Source organism: Setaria italica, chromosome I, assembly GCF_000263155.2.
Source record: "Setaria italica strain Yugu1 chromosome I, Setaria_italica_v2.0, whole genome shotgun sequence".
In the NCBI taxonomy this organism is placed as follows: domain Eukaryota; kingdom Viridiplantae; phylum Streptophyta; class Magnoliopsida; order Poales; family Poaceae; genus Setaria; species Setaria italica.
Window position 1 is genome coordinate 41848735 of NC_028450.1, and position 15833 is coordinate 41864567.

General features: G+C 43.8%; 4 protein-coding genes across 12 annotated transcripts; all 4 read right to left on the reverse strand.

The window, feature by feature from the left end:
• Positions 1-225: 225 nt before the first annotated feature.
• Positions 226-2967, reverse strand: LOC101778171. The gene is made up of 8 exons (XM_004954418.3): positions 2654-2967; positions 2438-2525; positions 2261-2349; positions 1775-1853; positions 1632-1691; positions 1422-1543; positions 1273-1344; positions 226-754 (listed from the first exon to the last, which is right to left on the reverse strand). The coding sequence occupies exons 1-8, from the start codon at positions 2899-2901 to the stop codon at positions 652-654; spliced, it is 861 nt and encodes a 286-aa protein (XP_004954475.1). The 5' UTR covers positions 2902-2967; the 3' UTR covers positions 226-651.
• Positions 2968-3744: 777 nt separating this feature from the next.
• Positions 3745-7719, reverse strand: LOC101776000 (pentatricopeptide repeat-containing protein At5g38730). The gene is made up of 4 exons (XM_012846823.3): positions 7519-7719; positions 4824-6533; positions 4058-4675; positions 3745-3967 (listed from the first exon to the last, which is right to left on the reverse strand). The coding sequence occupies exons 2-3, from the start codon at positions 6091-6093 to the stop codon at positions 4149-4151; spliced, it is 1797 nt and encodes a 598-aa protein (XP_012702277.3). The 5' UTR covers positions 6094-6533; positions 7519-7719; the 3' UTR covers positions 3745-3967; positions 4058-4148.
• Positions 7720-8197: 478 nt separating this feature from the next.
• On the reverse strand, positions 8198-10327 carry LOC101778572 (signal peptidase complex catalytic subunit SEC11C). Its single transcript, XM_004954419.3, has 8 exons — positions 10149-10327; positions 9804-9916; positions 9329-9400; positions 9139-9174; positions 9014-9059; positions 8770-8857; positions 8598-8655; positions 8198-8465 (listed from the first exon to the last, which is right to left on the reverse strand). The coding sequence occupies exons 1-8, from the start codon at positions 10225-10227 to the stop codon at positions 8415-8417; spliced, it is 543 nt and encodes a 180-aa protein (XP_004954476.1). The 5' UTR covers positions 10228-10327; the 3' UTR covers positions 8198-8414.
• A 396-nt stretch (positions 10328-10723) lies between these two features.
• Positions 10724-15649, reverse strand: LOC101778984. 9 transcript variants are annotated; one of them, XM_012843250.3, is made up of 13 exons: positions 15470-15649; positions 14768-14816; positions 13522-13777; positions 13357-13431; positions 13199-13257; positions 12982-13117; positions 12736-12832; positions 12581-12647; positions 12233-12331; positions 11710-11799; positions 11292-11446; positions 11101-11202; positions 10724-11025 (listed from the first exon to the last, which is right to left on the reverse strand). In XM_012843250.3, the coding sequence occupies exons 3-13, from the start codon at positions 13772-13774 to the stop codon at positions 10926-10928; spliced, it is 1233 nt and encodes a 410-aa protein (XP_012698704.1). In that variant the 5' UTR covers positions 13775-13777; positions 14768-14816; positions 15470-15649; the 3' UTR covers positions 10724-10925. The 9 variants fall into 9 exon arrangements, with proteins under 9 accessions (XP_012698704.1, XP_012698703.1, XP_012698702.1 ...); XM_012843249.3 differs by having other exon boundaries at positions 14768-14841; XM_012843248.3 differs by having other exon boundaries at positions 14768-14870.
• Between the last annotated feature and the right edge of the window lie 184 nt (positions 15650-15833).

The window sequence follows — 15833 nt, forward strand, 5'->3', positions numbered from 1 at the left end:
GTTTGCTTGCTTAGTTCTGGTGGCATGTTTCTGGTGTCATGTAACAAACCAAGCATGCATATAATGAATTGTGACATCTTTGTTGATCAATTGTTCTTTCTGTGAATTGTGCTGATCAATATGCAATAAGCACCTGGCTACATACATTAGCTAATGAGGTTTTTGTGATGTTTCAAAAAAAAACTACTAGTTTCGGTCCAGCCACACCAATCCAACAGGAATCTGGAGCGAAATCAAGAATTTCCTACATTACGGACTCTGTTCCTTACTTTCGACTTTCGAGGCAGCCAAAACATCAACTTGCAGCCCCCATATTTCAATCATACAGAAAAAGACGTCTCAAACAACACCAATCAAAATTATTCATATTTTCTACTTACTCTCCGCTAGTTCTAATTTGAGCATTATCTTTTCTAACCCTTTTTTTGGAACGCTGGATTCAGTGCTGTTACGATAATACAACCTATAATAAAATCGATTATTTACATACAAGAGCAGATCCAAATCTAGGCACAATCTTGAGTTGAGCCAGTCACCAGCAAATTTTTTCTGCCACTATGGGTACGTCCATCCAGAGGTGCAAAATCTCTAGCAGACAAGGACGAACCGGTTTTGCCTGATGCATCGCCATCACACGTCACCCGTGAACTATTATATCTTGAAGTGCTTGTATCCATAATCAGAGTTCGTCATGCCCTCTTCCCAGTCGCCCATTCTTTTGCCGCCAAAAACAATTTGTTTGATGCCCACGTGCCTGCAAGTACGGCCAAAGCCAAAATGACATCAAAAGTGAGTTATAGCATATGGTCTTTTTAAATATGAAAAACAAAATACAGAATTTCATTACGCATATATTCCACTTCGAAGTGATATTGCCCGGTGATCTACCAGTCAAGCATTTCGCTTGCTTACCTAGAATTAGATACCTGGAATAGCACTAATAGCACTGAAAAGTGGTTCTATGTCGCACATCTATGCAATGCATATCCCCTGATTATAAAGATAGCATTAAAGGAATGCACAGCAAGCAGGAACGTAAAATGGCAAGTTTAGTTTCAGGGTTACTACCTTTATACCTTTCTAAAGGGCTTAAAGATCTCTTCTACTCTTTCTAGGTTAGTCTTCACAGTTTGGGTTTAACTACACATGTCTTGGAGTTTCCAGCACCAACTGATTGCCACAGTTGGGCTGATAATGAGACGGACAGTTACAAAGCCACTTCCAAGCTAAGACTGCTACTGTATTTTACATGATCAGTGAAAGATGTCTTACTCTGAGCTCAACTGTGTTAGGCAGTTCAGTAATACATCCAATGCAAGGTAATCCGAGGTTCCGAGGTCCACCCTGAAAGGAGGTGAGTTTTAGAACCTGTACATATCATTATACAAGTGCCCAAATTGTTGAGTGTTTACAATGCTCACCAAACCCTGCCCCAATTGTCTTGGAACTCGACATCACTGATGTCATGGAAAGATGATGGCAATACCGAGGAAGCTTCGCCAGAATCATATGAAGGGTCATAGTCCAGCATTGAGTTGGACAGCTGAAATTAATATTGATAACATTGCAGACATCAAAAGGAGTCGAGGAATTAAGTAGCCAACAAAGAATTACATTTGAATGAACCCTACCTGCAAATTTGAAGAATTATAAGCTCCAAGCCTTCCCATGACGTACCAAGCCTGAATTACCTGTGAAGCACACTTCATGTAAGACAGAATATGTTGTTTTCTGGATAAGGAAAATCCAATGAAAGTGTATCATGTCACTTTACACCGCCAAGCAGGTCAACATCTCGATCTGTTGGTTCTCCAAAGAGCTCAAACCAAATGAATGAATTCAACGGATTGAAGCTGCAATAATACAGTAAGAAAAAAATTGTCAATCAGTGTTTACTTGCTGACGCTGCAATAATAGAAATAAGAAAATGATTAATACACAAGTTTGAGCCTGTAAACTTGGTTTAAAAAACATGAAACTTGAGGAGATGATCGTCTATTTAGGCAGATGCCATTTCAACTGCTATATAGGATCAAAGCTATGAGGTAAAAAGAGGGAAATATATCCTTTTTAGCAACATGGAACCATTACATTAGGAGAAGATGTGTTTAGCAGCTCAGGTAGTCCAATTGAGTTGAAACTATCAAAGTATCATGTGTGCAACAGGAAATATTAGCATGTTCCACTTCTGATGTGTTCACACGTGGAAAAGAGAGGGGTACAGGTGCGACTAGTATGGATGGGATTATGGGAATCTCACTCTCGGAAGCTGACTTTAAAAGAAACAATGGACCCTGTCTTGGATTTATTGAATTGAGCCCTGCCTTTCTTGCGCACCCTTTCTTGGATCTGTGAATTGTGAATCGTGTGCGTGAGGCTTGACATAATCACTGTCTATTAGGCTAACAATTTTTCCTCCACTGAAGGCAGGACTCACCCTTTGCTTCATGAGCTCTGGGTTTCCGATGCTATCACCGAGAATGGCGCGGAGCTCCTCGTCATCCCTGCAGGCATTCTCCAGAACCCTGCATTACCACATCACAGCATTATTCATTTCAACGGTAAGCTAGGGGAAAGGTGAGATGGAAACAAGCAAACAAAGACATCCAGGCAGTAGGGAGAGGAAAAGGATGCACGAGTCGAAGCTGCGTACCTGGCCCATCCGGGATAGGTGTGCTCGCGGTCGTACTCGCGGCGGCGGCGCTCCTCCCGCACCTTGACCAAGCGGCGCTCCCTCGCCGTGGTCCCGGACGCCGCCGCCGCGTCCTCCCCAGCGCTGCCCCTCCCCGCGACGGCTGCGGATATGCGGATGCCGAGAGGACGAGGTGGTGGCGGCGGCGGGAACGCGGGGAAGGGGGAGAGGAAAGGGGTTTTAGCTGGCGGGAGGACTAGCCGTGGCATCGTCGTTTCACTTTCACAGCAGACGCGAGCAAGACGAAGCTTATCTTCTTCCTCATTCCGCTTGCTATTTTTGGAATTTTTTATTTTTATACGCATACCGCGGGTTGAAACGGCTGCCGCCAGTTCAACTTACGGAAGTGTACTGTAGCAACCGGAATTTCCCATTTCTAAACGACGTATCTTTAAAAATCATAACTAATTCATATGAAAAGATAAGCTTTTAGTTCTCGACGCGATCTACAACTTTGTATTTCAAACTTTTATCATTTAAAATCATCTTGTACTCAAATAATCGACACCAAGATGATTTCAAATGAAAAAATTTAAATTAAAATTTGTAGATCTTGTCAAGATTTATAATTTTTGTGCAAAGCTTATCTCCATCCGAGTTCATATGAATTAGTTATGATTTTTTGAAGATGTGCTATACCAGATAAGGGAAATTCCACCGGATTTTTAGATCTAAACATTGTATCGATTATTTGAGTACCAAGATAATTTCAAATGAAAAAAGTTTGTTGTAGATCTATAAAGTTTATTTCCATCTAAATAGTTATGATTTTCTGAAAATGTGCTGTATAGAGAAGAGAAATTCTGCTAGTTGAACCGGCGATAGGGTTGCTACAGTGCACCTTTCGACGGTTGAACTAGCTATAGCCGTTTTCAATGGCGGTACGTATAAGATGTATAATTCTTTTATTTAGAGATATATTTTTGCAAAATGCTAAAATAAAAAATAAAAAAATTCCCTATTTTTGCCTGGGCTTTGAGTGGGCTGCCTATTTTCATGGGCCTGGGGAATCTTGGGCCAGCCAGTATTCAGGTCTAAAATTAGCAAAACAGTAAGCAAGCAGCAGATAGCATTCATTTCCTTGTAAGCAACACAGACACATGCCTCACACAGTGACACATACAAACACAACTAAGAGCTACGCTTATGCTATGCTATAGCAAAGTGAATGTATCCACCCAGCACGGAACAAGAGTCAGCGTATAACTGGAGTGTGTCAGCAGCATGGCTTGTCCATTCGGCCCCAGAATACTAAGGGGCCAATTTACAACGCTCCTGAAAATAATTTTCAGCACTGGACTAAGTACACAAGACAATAAATGAAGGAATCATGGTTGGAGACCGAGAAAAAGAGCACAGAATTACCTAATTTCCTTACGGCGTTGGTATGATCGAAGGGAACAAATGGACCAGGCCATAGAACTGTAGTTCTGCGTTTAAGTATCCAGTGTGGTCTCTATAGATAGTCTGGCCTTAGAGCAGGAGCATATCCCCCAGACTCAACTGCAGGCTTCGTTGATTCCAGCCTTGCTTGGTGCAGCAATTTGTAAACACTCTTCGTGATTAGGCCCCTCTCGATTGCGCGAACCCACAACATATTAAGGGTTTCCTTCTCATCAGCATAAGATGTGCACAGGCTGTTGTAAATCTGGGGTGTTATGTGTAATTGATTCTTCGCCATGTCATCCAAGGTATTCGAAGCGGCAGCTGGCTTTCCTTCGGTCAGATATGCATAGGCAAGTGTGGCATATACTAGACTGTCACCTACTAAACCTTTGCCCTGCATCTGGTCAAATACGTTTTGTGCCTGGTCAACCAAACCTTTTCTGCAAAGCCTTCGAATTAACGACCTACAAACTGCTTTATCTAGTGGAAAGCCTCTTTTCATAAGCTCATCAGGTATGAGTAGCACTGCATCCACATTATTCTTCTTGCAGAAACCATCAACAAGCCAGGAGAATACGCTATAGTTGGGTGAAAAACCTGCATACAACAAAACAAAGCACAGCATCATCAGAAGAGATTATTACTATAGCTAGATAATCAGAATTCTTTTGCTCATCTGATGCAGTCTTATAATCAGCTGGTGATGGAAACCGGGTATAAGATAAGATACATTTGAAGCACGTACCTGCATCGACCATCTCAAACAAGGCTTCCTTGGCTTTGTCCAGCTCCTTGGCCTTGCAGAATCCATGTATGAGAGCCTTGTAGGTGAACTGATTCAGCTGCAGCCCAGACTCCATCATCTTCCTCTTGACCTTGCATGCTGAAGCCATGTCCCCTCTCTTGCAGTACGCATTGATCAGCGTGTTGCAGGTGACATGATCAGCCTGCAGCTTCCTCTCATCCATCTCGTTAAGCAACTGATTGACCTCCTTCATGTTGCCATCCTCACAGAGCTTCCTGAGAATGGCATTGTAAGTCGCGACCCCTGGGGGCATCCCCCTCGCCTCCATCTCCTCTCGTAGCTTGACCGCCTCCCCGATATCGCCCGCACGACAGTACCCATCAATCAGCGTGGTGTAGGTGACATTGTCTGGTGGAACCTGTGCCGCAATCATCTCTGTAAACAGCCGAGCCGCCTCCTTCACCCTGCCGTCCTTGCACAACCCGTGGATCAAGGAGTTCCAAGTGACGGTGTCTGCCTGTATCCCCTCCTTGTCCATCCGCTCCCGCACGCACATGGCCTCGTACCTCATCCCCTTCCTGCAGTAGAGGGCGATGATGGTGTTGAAAGAGAACTGATCCAGGGGCACGCCAGCCGCGTCCATTCTGGTCATGAGAGCCTCGGCGCGCGCGGCGTCCCCAGCCTTGAGGCACACGTGCAGCATGGCGTTGCACACGTGGGTGTTGAAGGCGACCCCGGCCCTCGCCATTTCGTCGAACACCCTGCGCGCGGTGGCCGTCATCCGGGCCCTGGCGAGGGCGGTGAGGAGAGCCGTCAAGGCGTGGGCGTCGGGGGCGATGCCGCGGGCGCGCATTTGGTCGAACACCCGAACGGCGTCGTCGGGGCGTGCGGATTGGGAGAGGACGAGGAGGAGCCAGCTGGGGACGTGGGGGCCGTCGTCGGCGAGGAGGGAGGGGAGCAGGAGCGGGGAGGAGAGCGGGTGGCGCAGGGAGAGGTCCCGGAGGAGCGCGCGGGCGGCGGGGTGGTGGCGCGGGTGCGGCGCGAGGAGGCGGAGGAGCGCGAAGGAGGCGTCGAGCGGGTGCGGCGGCGGCAGGGCGCGGAAGAAAGCTAGCGCGGCGGAAGGGAGCGGAGAGAGGCGCTGAAGGACTGCGGCGAGGAGTGCCGGGGCGCCGGTGAGGAGCGGGAGGTGGAGGTGGGGCCGGAAGGTGGATTTGATGACGGCGGCGCAGAGCGACCGGGACAGGTCGACGCCGGCGGGAGGTGGCGCCATGGGATGGCGGGAAGTGCCCCCAAGCGCTTGTGATGTCTACTAGAAAAGGCAGTTCAAAATATGGCTATGGCGTTTTCAAAAAAAAAAAACCCATGGGAATTCTATAAGTTTCAATGACACTAGGAGTATATTATTGAAAAAAACCATAGGAGTATAATTAAATTTTCTTTTAATTGCATACAAAGTTGCCGAAATTCTTGCAGCTTTTTTTTTCTTGGCTGACCAAATGTAGAATGTCACCAGCACATAATTTTAACAATATAGGAAAGCACATTTGTCATGGCTCCACATCAACAATAATAACGTAATGATAAACACTAGAAAGAATCTGTAATAGCCACACGACAGATTGACCAAATATGTCTAATGAAGACTCCCCTCTGATATACAATGAAATGTCGACGAACCTCCTTGTTCCTTGATACAAGTGTTCTTCACCCCTAGCAGTGCAGGTTTCAAGTTAGTGAATATACCAGCTCGAAAATCTGATTGGAGCTAACTGTAGAAAAAAACATGCATGATGTACTTGCCTGGTTGGTCATCTACCAGTGAGATCATAGATTATATAATAAGTCGACTAGGACATGGACATGTTATCCAATACAACACTCTAACTAGTATCGCTCTATAAAATATTGTGTTTAGATAATGGTAACCAAAGGTAGAAGGCATGTTCGCTTCAGCTTATTCAGCCGGCTTATCAGCCACCAAACAGTGTTTTCCTCTCACAACAAATCAGCCGTTTCAGCTTTTCAGCCGGCTTATAAGCTGAAGCGAACAGACCAAGTTTGACATGAGACAAACTTAGATTGAATAATATTTGTGATCAGAGGAAAATATATGAATTGAGGCCCTAAATCTGCATAATAAGAATTAAGAAACAAAGTCCAGATGTGAAATTGGCAGAATCATTTGGTTTGAGCACTAAAATATAATAACACCACTAGCAAACATACTAAAATTGCCCATGGTACAATTTCTGGGAAAGAAACATGTAAGAAATATTTGTACTCCACTACCCAACAGTTGAATAGCCTTCTACAAAAATACCTTCACATTGTTTTGGTAATGAAGTTGCATTGGACTCTAATGCGCAAAATCTCATATGGGAATAAGTGCTATATAGCAATTCTAATCAAAATAATTGTAAACTAAATTTAATCACTGCTAATAACGAGTGAGTTGTCTGTGCTCTGAACATATATAGATGCTCTCCTACTCATCTGGAAGTATATATGGCTGATGGAATGGTGCTGTAGTTTGTGAATCTCTAATCTGTTCAAAGAGCAAAGCTACTGCTATCCTACTGATTTGAACCGGTATCCTAATATTAAGCTTGAGATCGAATTACTAACCTGTAAGAGCAGTGCGAGCAATAAAATGAAAACATTAGAAGAGAGAAAGGGTGTGGCAGGTAACACTGACGCCAAGTCGAAACTTTCCCTTGACACGCCAACGAGTCTTCCTCTCACCCTGACCAATGATTTGCCCTTTGTTCCTAGTTCCTACAGGCACAGGTGGTGACAATAGCAACAGGTGATGAGATGGTAGATGATGGTACAAGGACTTGTGAGCATGAGGCTGGCAGTGTTTAGGTGGTATTGCAAAATATATGGTTTGTAGAGCCTTAGAATGTACACTCAGAGTCCCCCTGCCGTGAAGGAAGAGTGCATTGCCACCAATATAATGGATGTCGCAGGGACAAACCGAGAATTGTGAAGGTCGGGTACTGATAGAGACAGCCACCAGGATCTCTGAGTCGCATTCCACCAGATAGCAAAATCCACGGATTGGAAATGTGGCGATCAACTTTGGTGGTGGCAGCCAGGAGGAAGCTGATGAATCCTTTTCCTGCTGGGGTGGTTCGATTCGTGATGTGTATCTTGCCTCGGAATTGCAGTGGATTATAGCAGCAGTTTTCAAGCATCCATCCTGAGACTCGCCACCGCTGATCCCCGGAGACGCTGATGGAAGCGACAAGGTCGCCTCTGAGATGCATCCAATTCCCTGCCTCCTCCTTGTACTCATTCCCGGCGGGAAGCACGTACGGCAGGAGGGTCGCCAGCGGCGGGAGCTCCGCGAGGATTCAACGGCCCAGATTGCGTGGAGACAAATTAGTAACATCATTTATCGTTAGCTGTAACAATGTAAAGACAGATCATCCCTCGGCAATTGCCATACATAGAGGATGAATTTCCCCATCTGTTGTTCTTGGGTCATCGTTAGAAGAAGAAAAAAAAGACTACTCTACAAGCATTCATGTACTCAGATTGTGTAGCCTCCCCTTCCCAGTTGAGCTGGCTCCTCTTCTTGGATGAGCTTCACTCTTTGGATGCTACCACCAGCAGCCCCAGTGCAGCGATCAGCACGTACTGCACCAACAGTCGTAGCAATAAATAAACGAGATCTAACATACAAGGAACCGACGCTGTAACACAAACTTACTGCTTCCTAAACAACCTATCATCATCTTTGCTTTCATAAATAAACCAGGAGGTGCATACCTTGAGAACTGGTTTCTCCGTCATGGCAATTGTAAGCCACCCAGCATAAGGCAGATAGCTGTGTTTGTGTTGCCGATACGTAAAACAAATCAGTCGGATGGAATACTCACCAATCACCAGTCATAAATTAAAGGCGAATGTAATCCCTGAAGCCAAAGACAAATTAACTCACCCGATAGCCCGCCCCATGATGTGCTGTTGCTGAATCCAAAGCTGCCCATGTGCATATAGCATTCGGTCATCATGAAGATTGTTGTCACCTGATGAGACACGCTCTTCATCAGTGAACTAGCTAGTACAACGCAGCGCAATCCACAATGTACTACATCTTACCCTAACCTATCAAACAGATAATAGTATTTCTTCCCATCTCAATAATACTCATGGTCAAGCAGCTGACAAAGAATGGAGGCTACCTTTTGTGAGGATATCAAATCCTGCCGTATCATGGCGTTCATGAACCTATAAAGCAAACCCAAGCCAGTCCAGTTATGGTATTTAAATGTATAACTGACACAAGGATTTATTCAAAGCTTGCTACCTCGATCACACGATGAACAATTGGAATAGGACGTCCCTACAATAGAAGAGGCAAAATGAGAAATTGCTTTCCAGCAGATCATGTACAAGCACGCATCACACATTAATAGAAAACAAACTGGTTCCATCATGGTTCAGATACTGATGTATGGACCATGGCAAGCAACATATAAGAATTCGGTACGACTTACGTCAACATTGAAAACAACTATTTCTCCCGCTCGGACAGGGTCCTTGTTCATGTGCAAAAACAGGATGTCACCCTGCAAAACAGAATAACTGACCATTCAGTAATCAGGTATGGTAGTGGACAGATGACGTCACTCCCAAGTCCCAAGTATGCAACAGCTCCGAAGCGGAAATGTCAAGTCAGATGAAATATGCTATGGCCTGGAATATAGACCATGTCAGTATGGACACAGAAATTCTAAAGCATCCTGATGTTACTGGCTTATTACTGTAAGAAATGCAGGTAACAAAAACTTGTTTGCCGTGCGTGAGGTTGCCAATTCAGGTTAGGCAAAGCATGACAGCACAGGGAAGAGAAGCTCTTCAGAAAAAGGATAGAATTACGCATGCCTGGAGTGATTGCTAGTAGAGATCATAAATAAAACGAATTAAACACTGCAGAAATGCTATGCTGCGATGCAGGAAGGAGGAACAGACCCTTTTGAATCCAGGCTCCATGCTTTCAGATAGAACCACCACAAGCGGTGACTCACTACCCGTAACGACCATCAGTCCTTTCCAGATGATCAATGCCGACGCCAGAATCATCCCTGCCAATTAAAGAGGGAGACATCAACAATACGGTAGGAAAACTCAAGCCCAGCTGTCCTAAAAGTTTGTTTTTTTTTAAAAAAATGATCAAATAAAGCACACACATGTCCTCGGGCGGAAAGGCATGATGAGGGCATCAAAATCCCATGGATTGGAACCATGAACATCCGTGGGGTGGGGCGAAGGAATGAAAAGGATAAAACAGTGGAGATGAGGAGTCTCATGAATCACCTAGGCTGATGGTTTGGGCGAGCACGGAGCGGATCTGCGTCGCTCGAATCGGCTCCACCCCGCGCCGCAAGAAATCCATGTCCTCTCCTCTGCCGCCGGTGTGGTGTGGTGTCCAACTCCAAGCCAAGGGAAAACGGCACGGCTCGTGGGGCGGCAGAGAAGAAGAAGAAGAAGATGAGAGCAGCAACGCGTTGATTAAGTCAACACACGGCCGTAGACTGCTGACTGTGGTGATGGTCCCCATCTCTAAGGCAACCCATAGAAAGGGAAAAAAAAAAAGGAGGTAATTCCTTTTGACTTTCCTAAATGCATAACTGTACCTAGAAAAGTTAAAGTTAAAACGAACAGTGATCAAAATGTCCTTATGAAATTACCTTTTTAAGTGTTTAGGATATTCCAAATGATTTAAGTGCTACCTAGCTCGGGAAAAAAAAACAGATGTTACTCCAAGTTTGCCGGTGCACCCACACCCTTTTTCTACGCAACACTGTTACTGCGAGTATTCAGGCCTTCATTTCTTGAGGAATGTAATGCCATTATATTGCTATCACAAACAGTAACCTTGTTCTCCACAAAAAAAAAAAAACAGTAACCTTTGGTTGCATTGCTTAGGTAAAAAGCTAGCTGCTAGCTAATCCAAAGAAAAGAGAAACGGAGTGATCTTATATGGGATCCCATTGGCCCTTGGATCTCTTTACATACACACAACTCAAATCTCTTTACACAGATCGATGCATTATGGATAGGCAAGGCAGATCATGCAACAGCAGACACGTCCTAGCCATTTGCTGCATCCACTGTCACGGCAGGAAGCCGATACTCCTCGGGTTTCAGAGCCACCGCGAAATCCGGCAGCGCCGGCACCGCCTCATGGATGCTGCAACAACACATACACAGCTTATTCTTCAGCAATTGCATTGTAACCAAGCCATCCACAATGCAAACTACACACCTGTCGTTGCTGTAGAGGTCCTTGTTGATGCGAACTTTGCAGGACGAGTCCTTCTGGATCTTGTCATGAAGATACTTCATCGATCCGCAAACAGGAGGGCTTCTGCGCAACCAAGCACCAACAACGCTTCTAATTTGAACGAAACATCACAACAAGTAAAGAAATTCAGGGATGGATGGATTGCCCGTTGCCTTGAAACAGGAGGTGCTGCGTGGAAGGCTTCGGCTACATCTTTGCTCTCCTTGAGCAACTCCTCTGCAGACTGCAATGCTGCGACAGCCATCCTGTGGGATTTCTCCGTGTTGCCTTCATCAAGGATGAGACCATGATAATAGTATGCGGCAGCCTGTACCATTTCAGTACGTTAACCTATAAAATTCAAACGCCCTTTTCCTTCTAACCCGTTTTTTTACACATATTGAAATTTAAGGCGCTCGCTGCAAAACTTATCTAGCAACATGGCACCATATGCTTAATGTTTTACACAAGCATTCAAGTTAAATGCCGACTTTCGTTTAGACACGACAAAACATACAAAAAAAACATGCATATGGAAACAATTCATAAAAAAGGTATAATCTTTTAAGAAATACGAAAAGGTTGGCATACTTTTGCTTCGATGTACTTCCACTTCACAAATAGCCTGTGCTTCTCACCCCAGCTATCAATTAGAGGTAAATCCGCCATACTTTCGTGTGCCTGTGAATAAATTTAGAATGATTCTAAAGATAAACAAAACATATCATAAAAATAATATTATTCGAGGCATCACACAGAAGGCAGTAGTACTACTGATAGGCTAACAGATAACGTTTCACACTCTTGTTCTACTGCTAACTAGTTTCATTGTTTTAGGTGAACATGATAATCTTAATTATATACATAAATAATGATTTTTTCAGAAGGGAGCAAAACAGTTACAAACTAAAACCACATTACAAGGGAGGTTCAACATAGTACTTTGGGTAAATTCAGAAGTACTGGTTCAGGGTAAAACTAAGATATCCCATTTTGCCATGCGTATCTTTATTACTGTCCATATAAAGTGTACAGAAGAGAACTGAGTCAACTGACAAATAAAAACAACTGAGCACAGCAAAACAAAAATAATGGTAACGATCTATAATAGTACCTGCTGCCAGCACTTGACCATCTCACATGCTAACCTCCTTTTCACTGCCAGGGTAGCCTTTGGACTGTCAATTGCCAACCCAAGTTGGACATCAATTGCCTGGCAACAGGACATTTTATGATGCAGACATAATTGGTTAGCATGCATTTTCAGATGGCAAAACAGGTAAAAGGAACCACAAAACTAACATCTATGCAAGATTTGCATGGTGTGAATGAATGGCAGGATGAACTATGAGGTGGACACTTGAACTGATCTTCACATGAATCGTGTGATATCAAGCTATTGTCAAGAAAGGTGAACCACAGAGAAAAGGAAGGCAAAGAGACAAAGAGAGGGAACACATACTTGACCAAGAGCTTGCATGCAAATCGCTTTCAGGACTCCTTCAGATAAGTCTACAGGAAGACCTTTCCTACACGAAATGGCAGTCAAGAACAATAACTCCTGCACTAACTACAAAATGGTAAGCCTTCTGCAAGTGGGAAGGCAACTCTGCCCACCTATTTTCTGGGGATATCCTAGGAAGAACATGTTGGATAGCACACTCCAAGAATCCAGATGCCTTGAGAAATATTTCAACAGAAGCTCGTTTGTTATCTGAAAAGTGGATGGAAATGCAGAGTGTAGTTGCATGATGCAATTGACAAGACTAGAGTCGCTGAGAATTATAAGTGCACCTCTATAGAATTAAAAAATGATCAAAATATATTTCTGCAACGGTGAGGAATGGATTTTATATTGCAGACCTTCAGATACTTTAGCATGGTATCCCTCAAGTGATGTCTTTGGAAGAAGCAGGGAATTTGCTTGAGATAAGCGCAACATAGCCATCATGTGCAAAACTGACAACACCTCATACCAAGAACTGGGCAATGCCGTCTCCTACAAGCAGAAGGCAGCTAATCAGTACTCTCCGATGATACAAATGCAAAACACACACTGACAGGTGCAAGCTAATCAAACCTCCGCATCATCCTCTTGGTTCATCCATGAAAACTGTATCTTATCTTCCAAGTTGCTCCCTGTTAAGCATTGAGTCAAAGTGAAGGCAGAAAAACATGACACAGATCTGTTTGATCGATTCAGAGACAGATGGAAGAGCAACAAAATACAAGATTTACCCTCTTTTACCAGTCCTAGAAGAACTGGCAAGTACTCTTCCAAAGCCTGCAGAAGATCAGCTGACGTAGATCCTCCTGCAGGCATCATATTCAGAGAGTTAACTATTCCTCCTCCTTTGGCTCACTCGCATTAGTATCAAGCCATCATCCAAACCATTGACGAACCATGCTGTGTGAAGGTGCGCTTCCTGGGCCTAGTCACCGACAGGGCCTCATGAGCAGCCATGACCACTATTCGGCTCCTCAACGCAGACAAACGTTCAGTCAGCCGCCTTGGAAGGCCATCACTTAGCGGCTGAGATAGCTCCAAACTCTCAGGAACTCGCAATCCAGGTATAAACACAGCCACCTCACCTATGTTCCCAGGTCTTCTTCTGATCGCACCAGCATCATTTGGCTTAGAATTGAAGCACCCCATCTCCTGCAAGTTTGCAGAATTTCTTGAAGGATTTTTGCAAAGAAACAGCATACGGTCGAACATCACGTCATGGAGCAGAACATGAATAATTGGTCGGCTGAAAAAATGAATGATTGTTTTTTTATAAATAAAAACTAGAGAAGGTAACACTTGTACATGCATTTAGGTTCAAGCATTGATTAGGCAATTAAAAAAGATTAGTGTTCCTTTCAGTAGGAAAAAATAAAATGAAAGGCTACCAGTTATTGAAATCTTAGCACAACACCCAGATAACACGTAGCACAACAAAACCAAAAAAAAAAAATCTGAAGGAAGATCAAATCAAAGTGTCAGACAAGAGTGGAGAAGCAAACATAACAAAAGGCATAGCACTAACAAGATAGGTTCAAGCATTGATTAGGCAATTAAAAAAGATTAGTGTTCCTTTCAGGAGGAAAAAATAAAATGAAAGGCTACCAGTTATTGAAATCTTAGCACAACACCCAGATAACACATAGCACGACAAAACCAAAAAAAAAATCTGAAGGAAGATCAAATCAAAGTGTCAGACAAGAGTAGAGAAGCAAACATAACAAAAGGCATAGCACTAACAAGAAATGACTGCAACAACAAATCCAATGATGGGCGATACTGTAGCAGGGCATACAAGGTGGCACCTCTTGCAGAATCCACTTCAGCAGATAAGCGAGATCAGCTGTGCGAAGGGAATGGGGGGAGGTAAAAAGAAAAGAAACTGAAGATGCAAACAAGGCGCAGTGATTTAGTCAAATAAATGCCAACCAACAGAGGGAACCAATTAATTCTCTCACGAGCATCACATCCACATCAAACAACCAAAGTGGCTGAGAGCTCACATGCCTGGAGGAGACACGTCGACAATCTCACAACTAGATTTTTCACTTTATTCCCCACCTCCGTCGCATGACTGAAAACTTGTAGGCTAATCCTGAAGAAATTAACAATTTGAACTGTAACTTTGTCTGGATAAGTTACCTCTACGCCTTCAGTTAGAGCAGTTTGGTTCTAGGCCACATCGCCAATTCTGCAATCGATGGAATCACCGGTAACTCCACAACAAAATTAAATTAATTAATATCTGAAAATGTAAAATAATCTGAATTTTAGAAAACAAAATAAAGGGGAAGAACGACGCCTTTCACTGTGAAGTAAACCGAAGTTTAGAGTGTCCTGACAGGCAAAATGAAAACTGAAACCACAAGCGTACTCGTCAGTTGAATCATCATAAGACACCAGAACCAGAAGTACTAATTTGAACAGCGCCAAGGCATCCTCTTTTACCTCTAACCATTCGAATTCCCACCAAGTTACTCAGCAGAAAGGCAAACCACGAGAAGGTCGGCATTAAGATCCCAAATTCAACGCTCGGTCACTTTAATCAGAATTTTAACAAACCAAACTAATCGAGAATTTGAACCGCGGACCAGAAGAAACTACTAACAAGGTTATTACTGTATTCGTTTCAATGAATCTGAGACCATTCCGCCTCCATGGCACTTGGCAGAACCATTATTTTTTCTCATTGAGAAAGGGCTTGAAATGATTAACGACAGCCCACTAAACAAATCGAGTGGGAGCAGCGCAAGGCACAAAGGATGGATTCGGGATAAAATCATCTCTATCCTAGGGACGATATCATAAGATTTTGGCGTTGCGGGAGCGAGAGAGGTCGCTTACCTGCAGTAGAATGGAATCCGATCCACCGCGAAACCCTAGACGATGTCCTCTCGTGATCTCGTCTCCTCTACAACAAAGGCAACAACTGATGCTGCAGTTGTCTTCTGTTTCCTTGCAGGTTCTTTAATGTGGAGAGAATAATCTAATGCTGCAGTTGCAGTGTAATAAATGCTAGCTAGTATATATATAGTAGTTTCTGCAAAATCTTGCAAGTTACTACTAGGTAGTCGTCACCAAGCATAATGCAGCAATAATGTGTGATCCACAATGCAAGAACACTGCCGATACCAGCATGGGCATCAGGATAAGATGATGGATTGGAGACGCTTCAAGCTTAGTTTGTTTTGACAGGCAGAGAGACAGG